The sequence below is a fragment of the Antechinus flavipes genome, chromosome 4 (assembly GCF_016432865.1).
Source record: "Antechinus flavipes isolate AdamAnt ecotype Samford, QLD, Australia chromosome 4, AdamAnt_v2, whole genome shotgun sequence".
NCBI classification, from domain to species: Eukaryota; Metazoa; Chordata; class Mammalia; order Dasyuromorphia; family Dasyuridae; genus Antechinus; species Antechinus flavipes.
Genome location: NC_067401.1, coordinates 476,378,226 through 476,401,391, shown reverse-complemented (window position 1 = coordinate 476,401,391; position 23,166 = coordinate 476,378,226). Strand labels below are relative to the sequence as shown.

Here is a 23,166-nt window from a genome sequence, read left to right as displayed (position 1 = left end):
ATGAGGAAGCAAGTATAATGTCCCTATTTTAGAGATGGATAAACTGAGAGCCAGAAGTCTGAAAAAACACAACTGGCCGGAAAATCTCAAAGTCAGAAGTCGAAAGCAGGCCTCCTGATTCTCTCCCCTAAAAGATGTCTGATGACAAAGGGGATGCTGGTGTTCAGGAACACTCTCATTTATAGATCTGATTTCAAGGCAAACCACCAGCTCCAGTCCCCACCCCTGCCAGAATTACCTTCTCTTTGTTCCCTCCCTCCCTCCTTCCCTCCTTCCTTCCTTCCCCAGAGGCAGCAGGATGTGGAATCGATTTTCCTTCCTGAAATCTGACAGGCACAAACAAGCAGCACGGAGGATCTCAGATGAGTTTGGCTTTAATTAACATTTCATGCGACCACAAGCAAACAACCAACTTAGCTGGGAACAGGGGAGTGCTGGGCGAGCCCCGGGAGAGGGCCGGGGAGGAGCCCGTCGTCGGTGGCCGCGGCCCAGCTGGGCGGCCTCCTGCTGCTCCGGCCCGGAGAGCGCGTCAGACAGGCTCCTGAGCACGGCTAACACAATGTCTTGGTGCTGCGAGGTGTGTGAGGGAACGGGAGGTGAGCCTCAGGGAGGAGCTGATTCCGTGGAGAACACGGACATTCCAGGAAAGCCAGGCCGGCAGGGCCGGGGACAGGAGTTACCGTGGCTGACAGTTGTCCAATAGTCCCAGTTGCGGGGTGGGATTTGCAGAGTCATGACCAGAGTCAGTCATTCCTGGAGAGCAGGTCAAGACAGAACCAAGGCTTCACCCCAGCTTTTAACCCTTTGGTGGTCCTGGGTGGGCCCTGGCCTTTGACAGGCCTCCTGAGCCTTCTGGGTACACTTTATGTAACTCTAGAGTTATCTAGTTCAGAAGTCAACATCAGCGAATACTCTGTTTATTAACAAAGGACTAATTTTCTATACATCCCTGCGGTCATGGGGATAAGCTAAAAACTTATTCATTTGGGGGACTTGCCCAGCAGAAAGATGCTACCTTATAAGCAGCATGCTGAAGCAGAGGGAACGCTGGACTGGGGCTCCGGAAAGCACAACGTAACTACTTACTACTCTCTGCCAGACTTAAGGAGTGTGAGAAGGAACCTGAGACCATCTGTTCTATATGAGCAAGACCCCCATCTCTAACACACCCAATAAATGGCCATCCGGCACTCAGGAAAGAATAAGATACTCAAAAACCCCAAGCAGCCCAGGATACTTTGGGATGGCTCCAACTGCGGGCTGGGTGTTTCCGAATCTCTCTAACTTCTAGATGCTGGGTCTAAGTTATTTCCTCTGGGACCAAATCTGATAAAATTAATTTCTTGTCTCTTGACAATCCTACAAATATTTTAAGACAGTAAATGCACATCCCTGCTTCCTATCCCCCCACATCTTTTTTAGGCTAACGCATAGGAAGACATGACACATGATGTAATGTTTCACACTATAACCACTTGGGTTTTAAGTGCATTAGAAATAAGCAGTACAAAATGTTATGTAAAGACTAATGAGGAAATCCATTCCAAAAAGTTAACAAGAAAGAAGTTAGAAACCTGAAGAGAATTTATAAATGTTGGATGTAATAGATCTTTGGTGATTACTGAATGGTAATAAAAAGGAGTATACATGTTTCTCAATTGTGTACAGCATGTTTACAAATTTTATTTTACAATAACGCCATGCATTACTAGAGAATAAAAAATTCACCAAGAATGCAGAAAAGTAGCAAAACTAAACACATCATTTATGGACCACAATCTAATAAAAATCATACTTAGTCAAACTTTACTGAAGAAACAATTAAAATTAGAGACAAAACAATTCAATCCTAAGAATGAGTAGTTCAAAGAACAAATGATCAAGTAACAGATAATTTCATTAAAGATAATAATTACACAACATAAACCAAGTTCTGAAGTTTCATTCCATAACCAGCAGATTATAAAAGTTGACAAAAGAGCAAAGTGACAAATGGAAGAGGGGCAGTATTGAAAACAGTATTCTTGGTGCAATTTTGAACTATTTGAGTCATTCTAGAAAGCAATTTGTAAACATGTTAAAAAGTTATTAAACCTTACTATGCCCTGATACAGTAATATTACTATTTGGTTTATACCATTAAGAAATCAAAGAAAGAGGGAAAGAATCTATGTGTACAAAACTTTTTAGAGCAGTTTTTTTGTTGTTGCTTAACATATTGGAGTAGTTTTGTTTTGTTTTGTTTTTTGTAATGGCAAAGAAATAAAAAGTAAGGGAGTGTTCAACATTAGAAACAGCTGAACAAATTATGATGGATGAATACAAGGCAATACTCTATGGCAATAAGTAAAAATGAAGAGAGATCATCAAAATAAAACTAGGAAGACTTATATGAATTGATACAGGGAAAAATGAGAACCAGAATAATTTATATAACATTGCAAAAACAAATGACTGGAAAACTTAAGAACTGTGATCCACACAATAACCAACCATGATGCCAGAGGACTCCTAATGAAGCATGTTGTCCAGCTCTTGACAAAATAGTAACAAATTAAGGGAATAAAATGATATAGATATATGGGGACAATGGGAGTTTTTCTTGACTAGTAATATTTGTTACAAGGGTTTTGTTTTTCTTTCATTTTCAAAGGGACTTATTTTCAAAGAGAAAATAAGTTTCCATTCACTAAAAAAAAGTGATTAAAAAAAGAATATTAAGCTTTCAAGGTTTTGTAGGTCTTTAAAGAATATACAAGAAGTTGATATAAACCGAGGGAGAAAGAACATTACTTAAATATAAGAAACAGTAAAAATCCTGAGAGGGACACGGCGTATTCAGAGATCAGTTTGTGAGTCAATTCAGCTAAAATTCCAGAGTATGTGGCAGGGCATAACATAGCATAGCTTTGGAAAGAATCTTCCTTTCTAGGTTTTGTCATCTACATTGTCCCACTGAGTTTCGTCCTCTTGAAGGATACACTAAAGTATTCTTTTTAAAAATAGCTTTTTATTAATAAAATGGGTAATTTTTCAACATTGCAAAAATTTCTGTTCCAACTTTACCCTCCTTCCCTCCACCCCCTCCCCCCTAGGTGGTAGGTAGTCCCATACATGTTAAATACACTATATGTATACATAGTTATACATTTGTCTTGCTACACAAGAAAAATTGGATTTAGAAAGAAGGTAAAAATAACCTGGGAAGAAAAACAAAAATGCAAGCAAACAATAACAGAAAGAGTGTAAATGCTCATTTCCCAGTGTTCTTTTGCTGTGTGTAGCTGGTTTTGTTCATCACTGATTAATTGGAACTGAATTGGATCCTCTCATTGTTGAAGAGAGCCACTTCCATCAGAATTAATCCTCAATATAGTATTGTTATTGAAGTATATAATGATCTCCTCCTAGTCCTGCTCATTTCACTCAGCATTAGTTTGTGTAAGTCTCTCCAGGCCTTTCTGAAATCCTCCTGCTGGTCATTTCTTACCGAACAATAATATTCCATAATATTCATATACCACAATTTACTCAACCATTCTCCAATTGATGGGCATCTGTTGGAATCCTTACAAACTGCTAACTAATTAGAGTTGATCTAATCTTACAAGAAGATGTTTTGGGCAGAACCTGAAACAAGGTACTAAGTAGAACTAATTAATACAAGGCTTGTGTTTGCACCTTTACTCATTGGAGTTCACAAGTATGCCAGCTTCACAAAGTAGACTTTGTAACTTTGGGAATTCACACCTCCCTTAAAGCTCTTAGGCCAGAGAGCACTATGGGAGAAAACCCATAATCCCTCTCTCTCGTATCCCACAATTCCTCCCTCTTGTATAAAAGAAACAGACAGAGGCTCTAGGTCAGATTTCAGCGGAATTACGCCAGAAGCCTTCTCTCCGAGGTGAGGCAAGAGAGCTCTATTCCAGAATATTTTCCATTTGGTGGCAGAAGAAGAGGTTTCAGAGGATAAAGCTACGAATCAAGAGTTCAGTGGACAACCAGATTCATCTTCATCTCACACCACTGTGGTAGGTGGCTGGGCTCCTGCACTTCCCCCACTGAGACCAAGCTGGTCTGAAAGACTCACCAGAAAGCTAGCTGAGTCCCAAGTGAAGGAGACAAGAGATTCATTCCATCTCTGTGCTGGTTGGAGGCAGAAGAAAGCAGAAGCAGAGGCAGAGGCTGAAGGACCAGATCTTTGGATTTGGCGACATTAGGAGGGAGCTCTTGGAACCAAGCAGAGAGATAGACCTCTAAGCTAACTGGGCTATATTGGAGATAATAAAAGATCTGAACTTTTAACACCTGGCTGTGTTTTGAGAAGAAAAAGCTCACCACATTTTGGCACCCGAACAGGGACCGACAAAATCCTGATTCCAGGGAAGGCACCCAGAGGGAACTTTTATAATATTTTAAAGAAGAACAAGAACCCAACATTTGAACTCCCACAGGCATCCATTCAGTTTCCAGCTTCTAGCCACTACAAACAGGGCTGCCACAAACATTTTGGCACATACAAGTCCCTTTTCCTTCTTTAGTATCTCTTTGGGGTATAAGCCCAGTAGTAACACTGCTGGATCAAAAGGTATGCACAGTTTGATAACTTTTTGGGCATAATTCCAGATTGCTCTCCACAATGGTCAGATTTGTTCACAGTTCCACCAACAATGCATCAGTGTCCCCGTTTTCCCGCATCCCCTCCAACATTCATCATTATCTTTTCTTGTCATCTTAGCCAATCTGAGAGGTGTGTCGTGGTATCTCAGAGTTGTCTTAATTTGTATTTCTCTGATCAATAATGATTTGGAACACCTTTTTATATGGGTAGAAATAGTTTCAATTTCATCCTCTGAGAATTGTCTGTTCATATCCTTTGACCATTTATTAACTGAAGAATGGCTTGATTTCTTATAGAGTCAATTTGCTACATATTTTGGAAATGAGGCCTTTATCAGAACCCATTAAAGTACTCTTATGCTCAGTGGGAGTCCTCCCAAACATGCTCTTTTTGTTTTCTCAAAAAGCCACTCTGCCCGAAATTAGGCATGGACCCACCCACACTTAACACCATATACCAAGATAAGATCAAAATGGGTCCATGACCTAGGCATAAAGAACGAGATTATAAATAAATTAGAGGAACATAGAATAGTTTATCTCTCAGACTTGTGGAGGAGAAAGAAATTTGTGACCAAAGATGAACTAGAGACCATTACTGATCACAAAATAGAAAATTTTGATTATATCAAATTAAAAAGCCTTTGTACAAACAAAACGAATGCAAACAAGATTAGAAGGGAAGCAACAAAGTGGGAAAACATCTTCACAGTTAAAGGTTCTGATAAAGGCCTCATTTCCAAAATATATAGAGAACTGACTCTAATTTATAAGAAATCAAGCCATTCTCCAATTGATAAATGGTCAAAGGATATGAACAGACAATTTTCAGAGGATGAAATTGAAACTATTACCACTCATATGAAAGAGTGTTCCAAATCATTATTGATCAGAGAAATGCAAATTAAGACAACTCTGAGATACCACTACACACCTGTCAGATTGGCTAAGATGACAGGAAAAAATAATGATGAATGTTGGAGGGGATGCGGGAAAACGGGGACACTGATGCATTATTGGTGGAGTTGTGAACAAATCCGACCATTGTGGAGAGCAATCTGGAATTATGCCCAAAAAGTTATCAAACTGTGCATACCCTTTGATCCAGCAGTGCTACTACTGGGCTTATACCCCAAAGAGATACTAAAGAAGGGAAAGGGACCTATATGTGCCAAAATGTTTGTAGCAGCCCTGTTTGTAGTGGCTAGAAGCTGGAAAATGAAAGGATGCCCATCAACTGGAGAATGGCTGGGTAAATTGTGGTATATGAATGCTATGGAATATTATTGTTCTGTAAGAAATGACCAGCAGGATGAATACAGAGAGGACTGGCGAGACTTACATGAACTGATGCTAAGTGAAATGAGCAGAACCAGGAGATCATTATACACTTCGACAACGATATTGTATGAGGAGGTATTCTGATGGAAGTGGATTTCTTTGACAAAGAGACCTAACTCAGTTTCAATTGATAAATAATGGACAGAAGCAGCTACACCCAAAGAAAGAATACTGGGAAACGAATGTGAACTATCTGCATTTTTGTTTTTCTTCCCGGGTTATTTCTACCTTCTGAATCCAATTCTCCCTGTGCAACAAGAGAATTGTTTGGTTCTGCACACATATATTGTATCTAGGATATACTGCAACATATCCAACATAAAAAGGACTGCTTGCCATCTAGGGGAGGGGGTGGAGGGAGGGAGGGGAAAAATCGGAACAGAAGCGAGTGCAAGGGATAATGTTGTAAAAAAAAAATTACCCTAGCATGGGTTCTGTCAATATAAAGTTATTATTAAATAAAATAAAATAAAATATTAAAAAAAAAAAGCCACTCTGCCCTAGGCCAGGAGCCTAACATGGCTGTGTCCTAAACAATGATTATAAAAATCTGTCCTTTAAGAGCAATCCTGCTCATTTCCCCACACTGTCCCTTCTGTCCCAAGGCCCAACTGACCTGGAAGAGCTATGGAGACCACTCTGAGCCCCCAAGTCACCAAGCTCTTCCCTGAGGTCCTTCTGAGAAGAGCCTGGAGGAGGGCCTGGAAGACACATTCTTCCCCACTACTTGCTTCCCTCCTTGCTCTTTCCCTCCAGGAAGTCTTGGTCATTGAGGAGTTCAAGGTCCAAAGTGGGGTCCTGGGTCCCACTTGGAGACACGCAGGAAGACACAATTGCTGGAGGGCAACAACACAGCCTGATACTGTCTGGACCCCTCCCAGGGTCAGTTAAGACACCACCACACAGAGCAAGGATTCCATAAATTTCTTCTGGATACTAAAGAGAAGCTTTTCTCTGTTCTCCTCCCAAGAGGCTGCCCCATGGTACAAAAACCCAGGCAAAGTGGGAGGGAGAAGAGCAGCAGGAGAGGCAGGAAGAAGGAAATGGTTCATAACTTGGGAGGGGAAGGTCACACACCCTTTTGGGGAAACCTATGGACTTCTCAGAATAACAGTTTGAAATTCAAAAGTGAAAAAGCATGGATTAGGAAGGGAGCTAATTATGATAAAATTGAGATGCCATTTTTCTCATTTGTTTTCCTAGTCCCTCCAACCTCTCTATGGCCTCTGTGGGCATCTGGGGAGCCCAGATTAGAAACCCCCTTCCCCATGGGGGGCTACTATCTGAAGCAGCAGATCTTCAGCCACCTTATAGGGATGGAGTCCTTTTATCTCTGCACATACGGGTCAGAAAGACGGAGGACCCAGGGAAGGAAGAGAGGACAAGGTAAGCGGGACACGCGAAGGAGCTCCCCCTCTCTGTGGACAAACACGATGTCCATCTGATTAATCAGCTGCTCAGGGCCTGGCCCTTGACTCCGGAGCCTGGCAAACTCTGCGTGGCTGTTCACACGGCATCCACCCCCAGAGGGCGCTGGCGGAGTGAGGCCGCTGCCCTTCCTGGCCCTCCCTCACTTCAGTCCGGCTCCCCTGCCTGTCCTGGCACCTCCTCCTTCCGGCCACAACCCCTCGGTCCTGGCCGGGAGCTCCTCGAGGGCAGGGTTTAGCAGACTGGCAAGATCTGATGACCGTGGCTAAGTCCCACCACTGGCCTCTGGGCCTCAGTGTCCCCTCAGTAACACAAGGCCCTCCTCACTTCCCTTGTGGTTGCTCTCCCCTCCTCCAGTTATCAAAGCGACTCCCCACAGCTCAGGTCTGACCATGTCACCCCCTACTCAGGAAACTTCAGTGGCTCCCTATCCCCTGCAGCAGCAAACATAAGATCTCGTACTTGACTCTGAGTGTCCTTGCTGACCTCCCCAACACAGACTCCGGACTCTCTTGCTCCTGGCTCCTGGAGCTGTTCCTCAGACAACCAGCTCCGTTTCCCGCCTCCAGGCATTTCCACATTGATCCCCATGCCTGGAGTGCTCCCCAGCCTCACCTCTGCCTCCTGCCTGGCATGGCTTCCGCCAAGACTCTCACCTCCCGCAGGAAGCCTTCTCTGAGCCCCCTCAGTGCTTCCACCTTCCCTCTGTGTGTCCCGTCTCAAGCTTTCCTGGAGCTTTCCTGAACAGACTGGTTTGCAGACTGTCTCCCCATGAAACCGTGAGCTCCCCGAGGGAAGGCACCATCTTTCCCACGCTTGGTATCCCCAAACTAGCATCGGGCACACAGTAGGTGATTTACAGATGTTGAGTCACTGAATGACCAGACTGACAGTTCTACACCCTGACCCCCACTGAGACCCTCATGCCCTTCTGTGTGTTTCTCCTGACTACAACAAGGGCTCTGAAGAGATCCTGGAAGGCCTGGTCTTTGACCCAGCCTGGCTCGGTGACCCTGGCCCATGTTTCTGAGACTGTGTCTCCTCATTTCATACTACAGATAATAATTTCTCCTGAATAAATACGATCGGCTATCACGAAAGTGAAACGTGATTACTCATGGCTGATCCGAAAGGTTTAAACTAAAAAAGGGAAAGGTCTCAATCCCACCCAGTTTATCCGCCCGGAAGGAGCCAGCAAGGAGAACCCCATCCTCAAATGTCCACGAGCACGTGCCCTAAATCCCTGGTCCCAGCCCAAGGAGGCAAATCTGTCACTGAGACCAGGGGAAAGGAAAGCTGCCTGCGAGACACAGTCTGGACCAAAGGAAAGGGCTGGGCGGGGGGAGTTGGAGGGGAGCGGCAACCCCTCCACATCCAGAAGGAAGATTCATCGTGAGGAAATCCAAAAGCCCAAGTACAGAAGCACAACAGCAAGTATTTGGGGGGAAAGTCAGCAGGGAGGGGACCGAGTGAGCCTACAGACACTGGAGATCCTACAGACACTGGAGATCCTACAGACCACCTGCACAGAAAGAGGAAACGGATGAGCCGTCGGGGAATCGGATCACAAAGGCACCTATGGGGCAGTCTCCCCATAAGTGACACTCCCTCTCTCAGCAAAGAGCTTAGCTTAGGGATGACTAGCCTAAAAAAGTAAAGGGAAAGTCTGTTTTATCTGGATACAATTCAGGCCTGAAAGTAATCCTAGGAGTAAAGAATCACTCCCTCCTGGGTAAAGTCAAGAGAGTTTTAAAACACTAGGTGGTGCCATGGCACAAAGGGCACTGGGAGCTTACCAGCGCCCTGGCAGTCAGGGGTGTGCCAGGGATGGGCTTGTGGGAGGGGGGTGCAGAGGGAGCGACCAGGGCAGAGAAACCAGCCAGGAGCACAGGCAAGAGACTCACAGGGGACAACTGAGTGACTCTGTGGGGGCACAGGTGGCCGGTTGCTGGAGCAGGTAGAGGCAGGAAGAACCGAGTTCAGACCGGCACTTCCCGGACCCCGGGCAGACCATGCCAGCTCTAACTCGGTTTCCTCAGCTGTAAAAGGAGGATACCAGCACTAAGCTCCCAGGCTGATGTGAGGACAGAAGAGAGCTCTCCACAGAGCCTGGCATGGAGGCCTGGCACACTGCTGCTGCCCTCCTCCAGAGGGAGCCATCTTCAGGAAGGAAATTCTGGATCCCTCTCCTGTCTGCTCTGAGGCTCCAACCTAGGCCTCCAGGCCTTTGGGCTGCCCAGTGGCTCTCAGGGTGCCCGGGTCCCTGCTCTGAGGCACTCCACAGGTGGCCAAAGCCGCGGATGGCATTCCTTCCACAAGACTCCACTGCTTAGGCTCCTCCCTTCCACTCCCCATCTTTCTGGCCAGGCTCAAGCCTCCACCAAGGCCCAGGATGCCCTTACTTAGGCTCCTCTCTCAAAGACCCCTCCAAGCCAAGAGCCTTTGCTCCTACCACAGCTTTCCTGCTCATCCTTACTACCAGTGCCCTCTCTTTCACACTGCCTACATTAGGAGAAACAGGAAGACTAAGAACGCTGATGGTTTTTGGAGAGCTTGAAGACTTGCAGGTCCTTTCTATGTTATCGCCTGGAATCCTCTAAAGCCCTATCGGGGAGGGCCCATTATTATTCCCATTTTACAAATGAGGAAATTGAGCCTGGGTGTGTAAGTGATTTGTCCAAGGTCATACAACTAGGATGGCAGAGGGAGGAATTTGAACTCAAGTCTTCTTGAATCTACCTTCTAACTCTCCATGAATCCTGCCATAGGAATGTGAGTGTATGTGTATTTTTTAATATCTCTTTATTGTCTTAAGAAGGCAATGGTGACTTGCCTGTGACTTGCCCAAGATCACACGTCTAGTGAGTATCTGAGGCTGGGTGTGAACTCAGGAACTCCTGACTCCAGGGCTGGTCTCTATCCACTGAGTCATCTGGCTGCCCCAATTTTATTTTATTTTATATTTATTTATTTGTAGAATGTAGATTTAAAGACTTGAGTTCAAATTCTTCCCTCAGCCATAACTCTGGACAAAATATTTTAACTCTCAGGCTCAGTCACCATGTTTATTCCATGTTTATATTTTTCAAAATGAGGTTTTATTGATGTCTTCTACTTCTTGCATCATTATAGTTATCCCAAACAGCCATCCTTCTCACCCTCCCATACAGTCATCCCATATGACAAATAGTATTTTTAAGAACTACGACTGATTGATACATAATAAAACACAGATAATACGATATTAAAAAAAAAATCAATATGTGGCCCAAACGGATCCTCATGTATAAATTAGTGGGCCCCATTTCTGTATGAGTTTGACACATCTACTATAAGATTTGGGTCTACACTTAATTTCTGCCATGCAGCTTTTTAGTGTTCCCCAGAGTTTTTAATCAAAGAAGGAGTTTTTCCTTAGGTAACTTATGATTTCCATGTTATCCAACACTAGACTACTTCTGATGTTCTTGTCTGTTCCACTGATCTATTTCTCTGTTTTTAAACCAATATGAGAGACTTTTGATGACTGCTGGAAGTGATATTACCCCTTCATCCCTATTTCTTTTGAATATTTCCCTTGATATCCTATAACTTTTATTTTCCAAATGAATTTTATTATTATTTCTATAAAGTATCCATTTGACAATTCAAGTGGCACAATATTAAAAGTAGAAATTAACTTTGGTAGGATTATCATTTTTATTATATTGGCACAGTCCAGCCATGAGTACTTGATATTCCTCCAGCTATTTACGTTGTTCTTTATTTCCTTAAGGAGACTTTGTAATTGAATCTATGTAAGTCTTTTGTGTAGTTTAGTAGTTTGAGCTTCAGATAGTTTGTGCATTTTGTAGTTACCCGGAATGAGTTCCTTTTCTATTTTTGCTTCTTAAGGATTTTGCTATTACTACACAGAAATGCTATTGATTTTTAAGGGTTTATTTTGTAGCCCGGAATTCTCCTGATTCCCAAGCATACCATCATATCATCAGCAAAGAGGGATAATTCTATCTCTTTACCCATCTTTATGTTTTTAATTTCTGTTTCATCTTATTGTTGCTGCTAGCATTTCCAGGATTATATCAATTAATGTGTGGAGAGTGGGCATTTTGGAAAAGATTTTAGTATATCCCCATAGTACATGATGCTTACTTTTGGTTTTTAGACAGATGCTTTTTATAATATTAAAAGGGTCCCTCAACATTTATAATTTGAAGAGCTCTGTACTTTGTCAAAGGCTTTTTCTCCATCTATTGATAACGATCATGTGGTTTTGGATGTTTTGGTTTTTAATAGGCTTTAATTATGTTGATTCTTTTCCTAATGTTGCCCCTTCCATTCACGATTGATATTAATACAATTTGTCTATAGTGAATGATTTTTTCACATAAATCATCGTAATCAGTTTGACAAGATTTTTTTCAAATAAATCATCGCAATCAGTTTGACAAGGTTTCTTTCAAAATATCTGAGCCAATAATCAATGATATCATCCTATAGTCTTCCTTCTATGTTTTCTCTTTCCCTAGTTTACATATTAGGATTTTATTGAGCTAATGAAAGGATTTTCATATGCTGCTTTCTTTCCCAAGTTTTGAAAATAATTTGTGAAGGATAAATACTAACTGCTATAAAAAGTTTCATAGAATTCTCCTGCAAATACATCAGGATCAGGAGATTTTGTTTTGGCTTTGTAGTTCCTTTACAACTAGATCTATTTCCTTTTCTGAGGTTGTGTTATTAAAGATCTCTATCTGGTCTTTGGATATTTGGGGCAATTTATATTTTTGAAGATATTCCTCTATTTCTTTTCTGTTCTCACATCATTAGCATATAGCTATGAATTATATGTTCTGATTATTCTTTTTATTTATTCTGATTTTATTGTGATGTCACCATGCTTATTTGCTATTTTATTGATTTGATTTTCTGCCTTCTTCCTTTTTAATCAGATTAGCAAAAAAATTTATCATATTTATTAGTCTTCAAAGAATAGCTTTCAGGGGGTTTTATTGTTTCTGAGGTTTTTCATTTCCAATTTAACTTTCTCCTTTAATTTTTAATTTCTCCCCTTTTTTTGCTGATTTTAGGTTTATTTATTTGTTGGCTCCCAAATTCTTTATATGTATATTCAGTTCATTAATCCTCTCTGGTTAATATGCATATATGTAAGAAGGCAACTTTCTCCCCGAGGATTACTTTAATTGCATTCCAGAAATATCAGCATGTTGTTTCATCAATGTAATTTTTTTTCACATGTATTAATTGTTCTGTGACTTGTTCTTTGGCCTACTCATTATTTAGAATTTCATTACTAACTCTTCATTGAAGTCTGTGTCTTTTGTTTATGGTCCCTGAACCCATTGCTATTTTTGTATTATGGTTTATAAAAGCGATATTAACTACTTTTTCCTTTTTTACATTTATTTGAGATATTTCTGATCCCTAATATATAGTTAACTTTTGCAAAAGTTCTGTGTGGTATAAATATACTTTCTTTTGCAATTCCATTTAAAAGATACTCTAAGTCTTTCACTCTAATTTCTCCAAGAATTTGTTCAAGTCCATGTTTTCCTTTTTTATGGTTTTATGTTAGATTTATCCAAAACTGAGAGAGGGATGCTCAAGTTTCCTATCATTATTGTGTCATTCTATGTTTTATTATATCTCAGTTAATGTTTCCTTTTCCTTTTCTCCATTTTTTCTCCTCTGATTTAGCTCCACCTTATGCTTTGTCACTCTGTGCCTTTCCTGAAAGTATTCCTTCCCACAGGGTCTGGGTACATGGGGGCATATTAGGATTGTGATATTCAAGGCAGTTAATATAACCCTTTCCTTGGCTGCTATACAAAGTAATCAGAAACTGGTGGGTTATGTAATCTTTCTTTGATATCGCTCTTGAAAAGATATACCCCTGAAGGCAGACTTCAGGTGAAGGGTAGCCAATAGGCCTCAAACCTGTGGGTGAGTTAGGGTGGGTATCTACCCCAAGTACGTGAAGAAGTCCTGGATGTAATGGGAAGATAAGAACAATTTGTTCCCATTTGTTCCCAATGGCCACGAGGGCAGCGGAAACAAGCACTGTGCCCGGAGCGCTTGGTCAAGGCAGAAAAGATGCCAAGGACACCACAGTATCCAGTGCCGCTGGCAGATATCTTGGTTTTTGTCCTGCCCCTGAACTTTGATGACTCTCAAAGAGAGTGAGAGAGACTGACAACTTTGTGCAACTCTGCTTCACTTAAATCCAAATCATGTGAGAGTCAAAACATCACCCATGACATTATTGGTCCTCTTTAAAAACAAAGGACAAAGAAGAACAATAATTGTGTTTCCTTTATGAATTCTTTTATGAATGTGGGATACCAAAGACACTTGAATCAGTTTATTACTGCTACTGGTTTATGAATTGTGCATAACAGTTTCCTGTCTCATTGCTTTTTATTTTTTAAATGTTTTTGTTTTGTCAGGTAGCATGATTGTAATTCTTGATTTCTGGATTCACTTGATGTTTTATTTCGAGCTTTTCAAATGTGTTTTTAATAAACAGTTTTTAGGATATTGTTTTCTTATCTAATCTGTCATTCTTTTTCACTGTATTGGATTATTTAATCCATTTACATTGAAAGTTATGATCTAAGTTTTTATTTTCCTTTATTTGTATCTAACTCCACGCTGGAAGGTGACTGTCCCTGTGGCCTGAGGCCGGGCTGGGCCGTGGTGCCCAGGCAGCTGCTTATTTCCCTCACCCCCTCACCCCCCCACCCCCGCAATGCAGTTTTTAGCTCCTCTCTTACCATACCTTTGCTCATTAGAATGTAAACTCCTGGAGGCTGGGAACAATCTGGCTTTGTCCTTTGCTTCTGTCACCAGAGCTTCGCAGAGTGCCTGGCCTAGCGTCAGTGTTTAGTAAAGGATTCCTGATTTGACCTGATGTAACTTGGTGTGACAGAGGAATATGGAGCCCCTCCCTCACCAGCTTTTGCTCCTAAAAGCTCTGGCCATTCCTGGCTGCGGACCCCTCCTAATCTCTTCACTGTCTCTCCCAGTTAGAACACGAGTTCCGGGTTATGTCACTTTTTGATTCATGTTCCTAGTGCTCAGATCAGTGTTTGGCACATAATGAGAGCTTATTAAAAGCTTTTTTTATTCACTGATTCACCCACAATGGTGAAGGACTTCTGCTTCATGCCCTATGAGAATTAGTTAAAGAAAATGAAGATGTTTAGCCTGGGGAAGAGCAGGTTCTGAGGGGCCAAGACTCCAGCTTCAAGAATTGGTGAAGGAAGGATCAGCTTTGTTCTATTTGGCCCCAGGAGCTAGGAGAGGAAGCTGCCAAGGATAAAATTGGGGCTTAATGCAAGAAAAACTTCCTAGCAACTAAAGCAGCCCCAGGGAGGCCGGTGGTTCTTGCTTCCCAGAGGTCTTTAGGCACCCAAGGGGAAGGAGTGCTCCACAGCTCTTACGAGGACAGCAGAGGGGCCTCCCTTCTGAAGTCCCTCCCTCCCCACTACGTAAGGGCAGGCGCCCCATCTTCTCTAGGTCTGGGGTACCCACAGTCCCCCCACTTCTGCACAGAAGAGAGGATGAACAACTATCTGTTGAGCCTTCTCTTGTGCACCAGATTTTGTGACTGGGTGAAAGAGCAGCTCCTTTGCCTCAGTTGCCTCCCACTGCAGCCAGCGAATGGGGACAGCTCAGTCAGGCTGAGACCTGCTGAAGACCTCAGCTTAAACGCCCTCCCTAGGCATTCTGGCTGGCCCCTGTCGCAGGGGCTCTGGAGGAAAGGTGGGGCTGCTGCCCTTGCCCCGAGCTCGCTCTCTTCAGTCCCCCTCCCTTGTGTGCTCCAGCATCACCCCCCACCATGTCATCGTGCTCTTCAAGAACAAAGGATGAGCAGCACAAAGGGTCCCCTCAGCAGAAAGGGCCAAACAAGGTGGGCTGGGCACGTGGCCAGGCACAGCGAGAGCCACAAATATGAGGAACTGAAGGAGAAGGAACGAAGCAGAGCGGGGAAATGGCCACAACTGAACCGACCCAGAAGCAGAGAGAGGGAAAGCGGGGGCTTTATGGGCACACTGTCACTCCTCTCTAGGGGTCACAGACCAATATCCAAGGGGGAAACCTCCTCATTTCGCAGGGGAGCCGAGGAAAGCCAGCTCTCCAAGTTGCTCAGCTGGCTCAGGGGTAGAATCCACTTCATCTCTGCCTGCCTCAGTTTCCTTCTCTGTAGAATGGGGATAGAAACAGCCCCCACTTCCCAGGGCAGTTGTAAGGATTAAATGAGAGTTCACAGTGGGTGCTTAATAAATGCCTATTCTGTTTCCTTTCCCTTCATTATGATCACAGAGGAGATTCTGAACCCAGGCCCTGTGATTCCAAAACATCTTCCCCTCTGGTCCCCTCTCTGCACTCTGTGCACATCTGGGCTGGCTGTTCGCTGAACTGCCTCCTTCTTCTCTTCTTTGTCTCAGGAGATGGTTCCCTGGGTAAGGAAGAAGAATGAGCTATCTTCCAAAATGAAATCAATATAAAAGCAAAACACACCCATGGTTTCTTAAAGGCAGTGACTTGGAGCAAAGGAGACCCGAGTTCAACTCCTTACTAGCTGAGTGATCCTGGGCAAGTCACCTAATCTCTGCTCCTCCTGTGTCAATGTCCCCCAGGGTAGCTGAGGATGGGAGGAGAAGGCCCGTGCAAGGGGATCCCACCGTGCCAGGGGAGGCAGGCTGGTGTGGGCCTGAGGCCCCGCTGGGGAAGGGAGGCTGGAGCCGGCCCACCCCCTCCCTACCCCCCCCAGCCAGGCTCCTTCCTGGCTGGAGCTGTCTCCTCTCATCACAGATTTTTGTTTTCCATCAAGGCAAGTCTCTCAGTGGAACTTTGCATAAAATTTGAATATCAATCTCTCGTTGGCTGGCAGTAAATCAGCATGCACGAGCCCCGCACAGCTCACGAGCTCATCTAGCCCGACATGTTCTAGGAGCCAGAGCCTCATTTGCATAGTGCTCTTCCTCCCTTTCTACATCTGTGTTTTATTTATGTTGCCACAGCAATATTTATAAGTTTATGTCACAATAAGCATCCACTCTAAATTTAGGGATTTTTTTAATTGTTTGGCCAGAAGATTCACACACAAAGACTGAGAAGAAGCCCGGGAGGGAGGGAGGCTCCTGGCCGGACAGAGGCACAAAGCCGGGCTTCCTGGTGCGGGCACACGACGGCCTGAGGGACGGCACCCCGGGGAGCCGACACGGAGCCCAGCCGAGCGCACAAGCCGAGGCCGCTGGGAGCCCGCGGACGGGTGGGGAGGGGGCGCTGCTGTTCTGCACCAGGCTGCCAGCGCCAGGGGGGCCGTCCCTGAGAACCGTCCCACACGGACTCCGGTCCAGACGTTCTGAGCTGCGGTGGGGCTAGGACTGAGCCACGGCGGGCCAAGGCCGGCACCCACACGGGGAACCCAGGAGACCGGGAGGCAAGGTAGAAATGGAGCCCATCCCAGTCCCCTCGTCTATCATTACAGGATGAAGGAGAGGACAGAAGGGAAGAAGAGAATAAGGGGAAGGAGGAAGGAAGGAAGGGAGGGAGGAAGGAAAGCACTGTGAAGGGTGCTTCTACAGACCTGAGGGCAGGTGCGGGCCAAGGAGACAACTCTCATCTTCCTCAGATTCCCAGCATGCAAAGTGAGACCTGGCTTTCCTGTAGAAGATCCTCTCAGGTGCCATAAGTAAAAATCCTGGGGCGGGACCCTCAGATTCTCCCAAGGGCAGGCACCAGAGCAAGTGCTGGACAAAAGGGAGCAGTCCCCTGGGGAGGATGGGGGCTAAGCCATGAGAATGAATAGATGAGACAGCCCCCCCCACTTCCCCAAAGAGGCGGGGCCAAAGAGTGGGTGGGCTCGGAAGACCTGAGAGAAGCAGGAGCCTGGCTGGTCCCAGGGGCCATGAGGGACCTGGGAGGTCATTTTGCAGAACACACAATGGAAACTGGGAGGTTACGAAATGTACACAGAAGCTGTGAGGGGGCCTTTGGATCCATGTCTTCCTGCCTCCAAGTCCAAGTGGGCAGCTGACCCAAGGCTCTCCCTGTGGCCCTTCCCTTGCTCCTGATGGCCTCGGTTCTTCTGGGCTGCTAAGAGAGGGGGCCTTTGCTCCCCAATCCTCCCCACCCCTCCTGCCATGATGGGCCGGCTCTGGGGTCACCGGTGCTGAGCCTCAGGCCCTTGGCAGGAGGGCCCAGGGGCCGTAGCTCCCTTTCAGATCCCAAGCTCCCCGGCCTGTCTGCTATTCCTTGGGCGAGAGAGAGAGGAGGTCTCACAAGAGATGTAAGCAGGAAGCTGCTGGGCTACCACAGTCCTGCTTTGTCAGGAAGGAGGCCATTTCCCCAGTCCCTCCTCCCAAAGTTCAAGATTAGGTCTTTTTCAAAGCCCCCACTTTGGGCTCTCTCCGTCCTAAGCCCCCAAAAGGACCATGCAGCCCAGCCTGGAGGAGTTACAATGAGAGGGCACTCACAAGCCCGCTTGCAAAGGGCCCAAGATGTTGGGGGACGGCCAGTGACATTCCCCATTGGCTACTAGGTTGGGCCCAGTCAGGAAGGCCTGTATCAGCTGGGTGGCCTGGGCCAGTGAGACCCTCAGTCCTGGCTCGGCTCGGCCCCCTCTCCAGCTGCCGAGTCCTCCCTGGATCTTCTCTCCCTCGTCCCTGGTGCCCCGCCACCTCCATGTCCTGCTCATCCCAGGCCCAGAGCCATGTTCGGGCTCCAGGCGAGCCTAGCAGTCAGTGACAACCTGACTAGCCATTTTTCAAAATGCAAATTGTCTGGCTCCAGGCCTAATTCTGCCTCTCACCCCAGGTTCCCTAGAGACCAAATATCCTTCTGATCCTCAAGTGGGTCAAATCTGGGTCCTACTGGAAAGTGCTGCCTCAATCACTCCCTGTTGGGGAGTGCCAGGGGAATATTCCATGTAAAAGCTCCAGAGCTGGCCCCCCAAGGAAGAAATGCAGCCAAAGCTCAGTCCTGCTGCCAAGGGCCGTCCTGCAGCAAACCAGATCTGAAGGAAAACGTGGCCGGGAAAGTGTTTGCCCGAGACACGGCCTAGGCCACTTTGGGGGAGTCCCTCTCCTGCCAGGATGCTCTGTCCTTTCTCATAGCAACAGACTCCCTGCCTAACCGGAACCCCTGCAGGAGGGCAGCTCAATGTGGCCATTTCTGATTGGATTCTCGAACCTCAGAACAAAGAAACCCTTGGGTCCCACTATAGGTGGGGACTCTGCCAGCCTAAATCCAGTGCTGAGCACAGGCAGCAAGGGGACATCCAGGGTCAGGCAAGGGGCTGGTCAAGCTGGGGGTGGGGCAGAGGCAATGGACAGGACAGGAGCTCTGGGCTGGTTGGGCCTTAGGAAAAGCTGGAGCAGGGCCCCAAATCTCGGCCGTAAATACATGCTTATGTTGTCAGCCAAGAGAGTGAGACATCTTGGGAGAGGCTTGAGCTGGTGCTCCCCCCCCTCCTCCTTCTCTCAGTGATTGCTGGGCCGGTGACCTGACCTCTGTACCAGACAGAACCTCTCACCTTGGCCGCACAGAATGTCAGAGTAGGACAGACCTTAGGAGGCCCCTAATCCGTCTCCCTCCTTTGACAGAAGAGGGCACTAGGGCAATCATTCTCCTATCTCACCTGGGATTCTTTTCCATACACAGAGACTGTGAGATTTGGGGATGGAAAGGATTTTAGGTACCTCTGGTCCAGTCCCTTACTGGTCGGCCCCAGAGAGAGCAGAGGACGTGCCCAAAGTAGCCCAGTGACTCGGAGGCAAAATTAGACCTGGAAGCCAGGCCTCTAAGAGCCAGCCCAAGGCTCTGTCAGCTTTGGGGGAAACGCAAGGAAGATTCACAAAAGGAATCACTTCATGTAGTCCCAAAGCCCTGCTGAAAAAAAAAAAAAAATTCTCTGTTTTTTTCTGGACTAAGTCCTTGGGCACCCCAGCGCGTGGCAGAGATCTCAAAGGAATTGACAAGGAGGAAAGAGCAAAGGGAGAAGTCTTCTGGGCAGCGCTGGGTGGCCGGGAGCCAGAAAGCCTCCATCCGCCACTGGCTGAGATACTCTGTCTGCCCCCCTCCGGGCTGGAACCATCTCATGTGCCGATTAATGGACCTATTGGCTTTCGGCTCACACCATCGCTGTCACAGCGCATCAGAAAGAAATTCAATGTCACGCAGGAATACTGAACGCCGGGGCCAGGGGGAGAGGGTTACTTTTCCACCAACGTGGCAGGAAGCGGCTTTCACAGACTTTCACAAAATCACTGTTTCAGAAACGACTTGTTGGGCCCAGCCCCTTGGCTCGGAGCCGCCTGTGCCAGGGGTGCCAGTCACTCCCGGTGTGTGCTGTGGGCCACCTTCCTCCTCCCTCCCAGAGCCCAGTCCCAATAAAGCCCGGCTAGATTACATTTCTGCAGGTCTCACTGCAACGGAAATTGGACAGATGAGAAAGATTAGAGAATGACGCATCCGGCGAGCAGCGCTCCCAAGTCCAACTTCCCAGGCACGCCATTTCACCTCCACGTAGACAGCCGTGAAAACCAATATCCTGTGTGCTCCCCAGAGGCGGCCTATCTCCCCAGCCCATCTCTAGGCCTCCAGACACAGGTGCCCACTCGCCCGGGGCCCGGATCCCCGGCTCCGCTGCACAGAAAAGGTCTGATAAAGCTCAGGCCGATAAGCCTGCTCACGGGTCTGGCAGTAATATGGAGGGCCCAATATGCTGGGAAAAGGAGACAGAGTGAGGAACAGAGCCAGGAAGGCAGGCCTGAGGCTCCATCCTCCCATTCACACGCTCAGCTCCTGCCAGGTAAATCTTGGGGAGCTCCCAGGGCCCCCAAGCAGAGGCTTGCTGCCAGTCTGAATTCGGGGGGTACCAACTCTCTATGCCCTACACGATGGCCTAATCAGAAGGAGCTGCCAGAGGGCATTCTGCCTTTTGTCCCTTCCACCAGATCAGGAGGTGGTGAGGTTGGCAGAGAATGACCTGGACCCCAGGAGGCCAAAGTCTCCCTCAGGCCATCCAGGAGCCAGCAGAGACCCCCTTTTTCATGTACCTTTGGGCTCCCAATCCCCTGACCCAAACCTTCAGTCCTGGGCTGGCCCTCCAGTCCAATACCCAACGCACAAGGGAGCCCTGGGTTCAGGAAGAAGTCTGCCAAAGTCAACTGATGACAAAACCAGCCGGCGGTGACCGGGGTGTTGACCACGGGGCAGAGAGGGAACGGCAGAATGCTTTGGGCGGGCTCTCTGGAAGGAGCCATTCCTTGCGGTACCAGGGCCCACCATCCACTCAGGACCCCACTTGACCAGGCCACCTCCTTAGGGCCTGGCTGCCGGCAGAGAGCCCCACCTCGGGCCCTGGCGGTCCTTCTGCCCTTCAGCTTGTGTGTCTCCGTGACTCTATGAATCCCACAGTAACTGCACGGCGAGCATTCACAAATTTTCGCTATTTACAGAACATGCCCATTTTTATGCCAAATGATGATTTGGGCCCTTCCTTGGGTCTGCAAGAGTATTTGTAATTATTTCTAAATACAAGCCTATTTCCCATAACAAAGCCAGGGAATTCTTTAAAGAAACAAAACCAATTTCCCGCTCACCAAAACAAGGCTGAAGGGAGCTCCGGACTCCACTTACCTGGGATTCTTTCACATTTTCCACAGTGAAGTTGAACCAGACTCTGAAGCGTGGGTTGCAGGTATCGGCCTGATGAACAGGTCATATTCAAACTCAGACACATGGTCCACGCGGCCAAGATTCCCTAGGAATAAGCATGAAGACAAGTGTGATGTAACCACCTGCAGACATCATGACCGCACGACAGCCAGCCTGGTGACCCTGGCCATCCCTCCTCAAGAGATGCGCCGAGCCCTACAAGGACCCCCGAGGCTGCAGTGTAGGGCACGGCCCTAAAGCGGGCCCTCCAGCGACCTCCGTCCTACAGGGCTTCTCCCTCCAAGTGCATAGATATGGAAACCAAAGCCCAGAGAAATCCCCAGATTTAGGAGGCTCCCACAGCCAGGCCAGAGTCAGGATTTGAATCTAGGACTCCTTGACTTCAAACCACGTCAACCACCACACTGGGGATGCCCAGTAACCAGACAGCAGGTCCCCAATGCACAGCAAAGAATCCCTGTTGGCCACAAAGGAACTTCTGAAAATGCAATGCTCTCTGAGCTTCCCTATATTTCCATTTCTTTGGGGCCGCCCAGCTGGGGCTCTCCCCAGGAGCCTAGAGCTGGGCACTGCCCTGAGCAAGCGGGCAGCCTCCTCCTCCCTCGGCCAGTGGAAACCTTGGCTAGAAAATGGCTGAAAGGCTGACAAAGATTTACCTGCATAGTGACAACGAGGGGCACAATCTGGGGCCTGTCCCCCTGAGACTTGGTCATCAGGACCTTGGAACAACTCTGCTCCCACGCCCAAACCCAGACTGCCCAATCCTGCTTTCCCTGACCCCGGTCCCCACTCTGAGACCCCTCTCTCTCGTCACTCACACCCAAGGACACATAAGAGCTACTAAGTCTCCCTTCCAGCTCCAAATCCCATTACTCTTTTCAGTCTCTTCAATCACGTCTGACTCTCCATGGCCCCATTTCAGATTTTCTTGGCAGATACTGGAGCTGTTGGCCATTTTCTTCTCCAACTCTTTTTACAGATGAGGAAACTGAGACAAACAGGGTGACATGACTTGCCCAGCGTCACACAGCAAGGAAGTGTCTGAGACTGGATTTGAACTCAGAAAGAGGAGTCTTCCTGACTCTAGGCCCAGTATTCTATCCACTGAACTACCTGGCTGCCCTCCCTACTGAAAAATTACACACACACACACACACACACACACACACACACACACACACACACACTTATTTATTTTCAACCTTGGTTCTCACCTATTTATACCTGTCCGACTATATTATTGTAAACATTCTATGAGATGCAGAGAGATAAGGAGAGATGGGGGGGAAGAGACACACAGAGAGAAAAAGAGAGAGACAGAGAGTCAGAGACAGTCAGACACGGGGAGGGAGGAGAGGGAGATGGAGGGAAGGGGAGAGGCATGGCGGGGAGGGAGAGAAGGAGGGGAGGAAATACTTTTAATGGCTCATCTTCATGTACTATCAGTTCAGGTAAGACTACTTGCTTCTCAGTATTTTCGTGATTTTTTTTCTTACATCACAAAATATTACATTATTTTCTTTCCCACAATCTGTTTTAGGCATTCACCAGTTGCAACTCTTTGCAACCACAAAATACCCTGCTGTTGATACGTCAGTGTCTGGGAATTTTCTGTCCTGGGACACAAGCCTAGCAATGGAATCTCTACATCAAAGGTTGGGCATTTCAGGCCCTGAGAGAATTCCACGCTACTTTCCAGAGTTGTTAGCTTGTGAGCTCCTTGAAGGCAGGTCCTTGGCTTCTTGTTCTCTCCCCAGCACTTAGCCCAGCACTTACTCAACATGTGCTGACTGACTGACCGCAGCATGTCAGTGCCCTCATCCCTTCACAGCCCCTCCAGCATGAACCCTTCCCGTCTCTCGCCACCTTTGCCAATCCGTTGAGCGTCTCGGTCTGCATTTCTTTTCTCAGTGATGGGAGAACTCTTTCATATCAGTAAATTGTATCATGGTTTGTAATTCTAACTATGCCTATGTCTAAAACCACATGTTCCCAATCAACCCAGTCTGCAACTTCAATCTTGTTCCCAAGATAACCCTTCGTTCAAGATCACCCATTATAGTCGCT

General features: G+C 46.7%; 1 protein-coding gene across 1 annotated transcript in view; it reads right to left on the bottom strand.

Moving 5' to 3' along the window:
• The window catches only part of AGBL4 (AGBL carboxypeptidase 4), a 713,485-nt gene that overhangs the window by 493,889 nt on the left and 196,430 nt on the right, over positions 1-23,166 (bottom strand). The window contains 2 exon segments of the mRNA XM_051999731.1: positions 21,061-21,125; positions 21,128-21,184. Coding sequence (XP_051855691.1) covers positions 21,061-21,125; positions 21,128-21,184 — 122 coding nt within the window.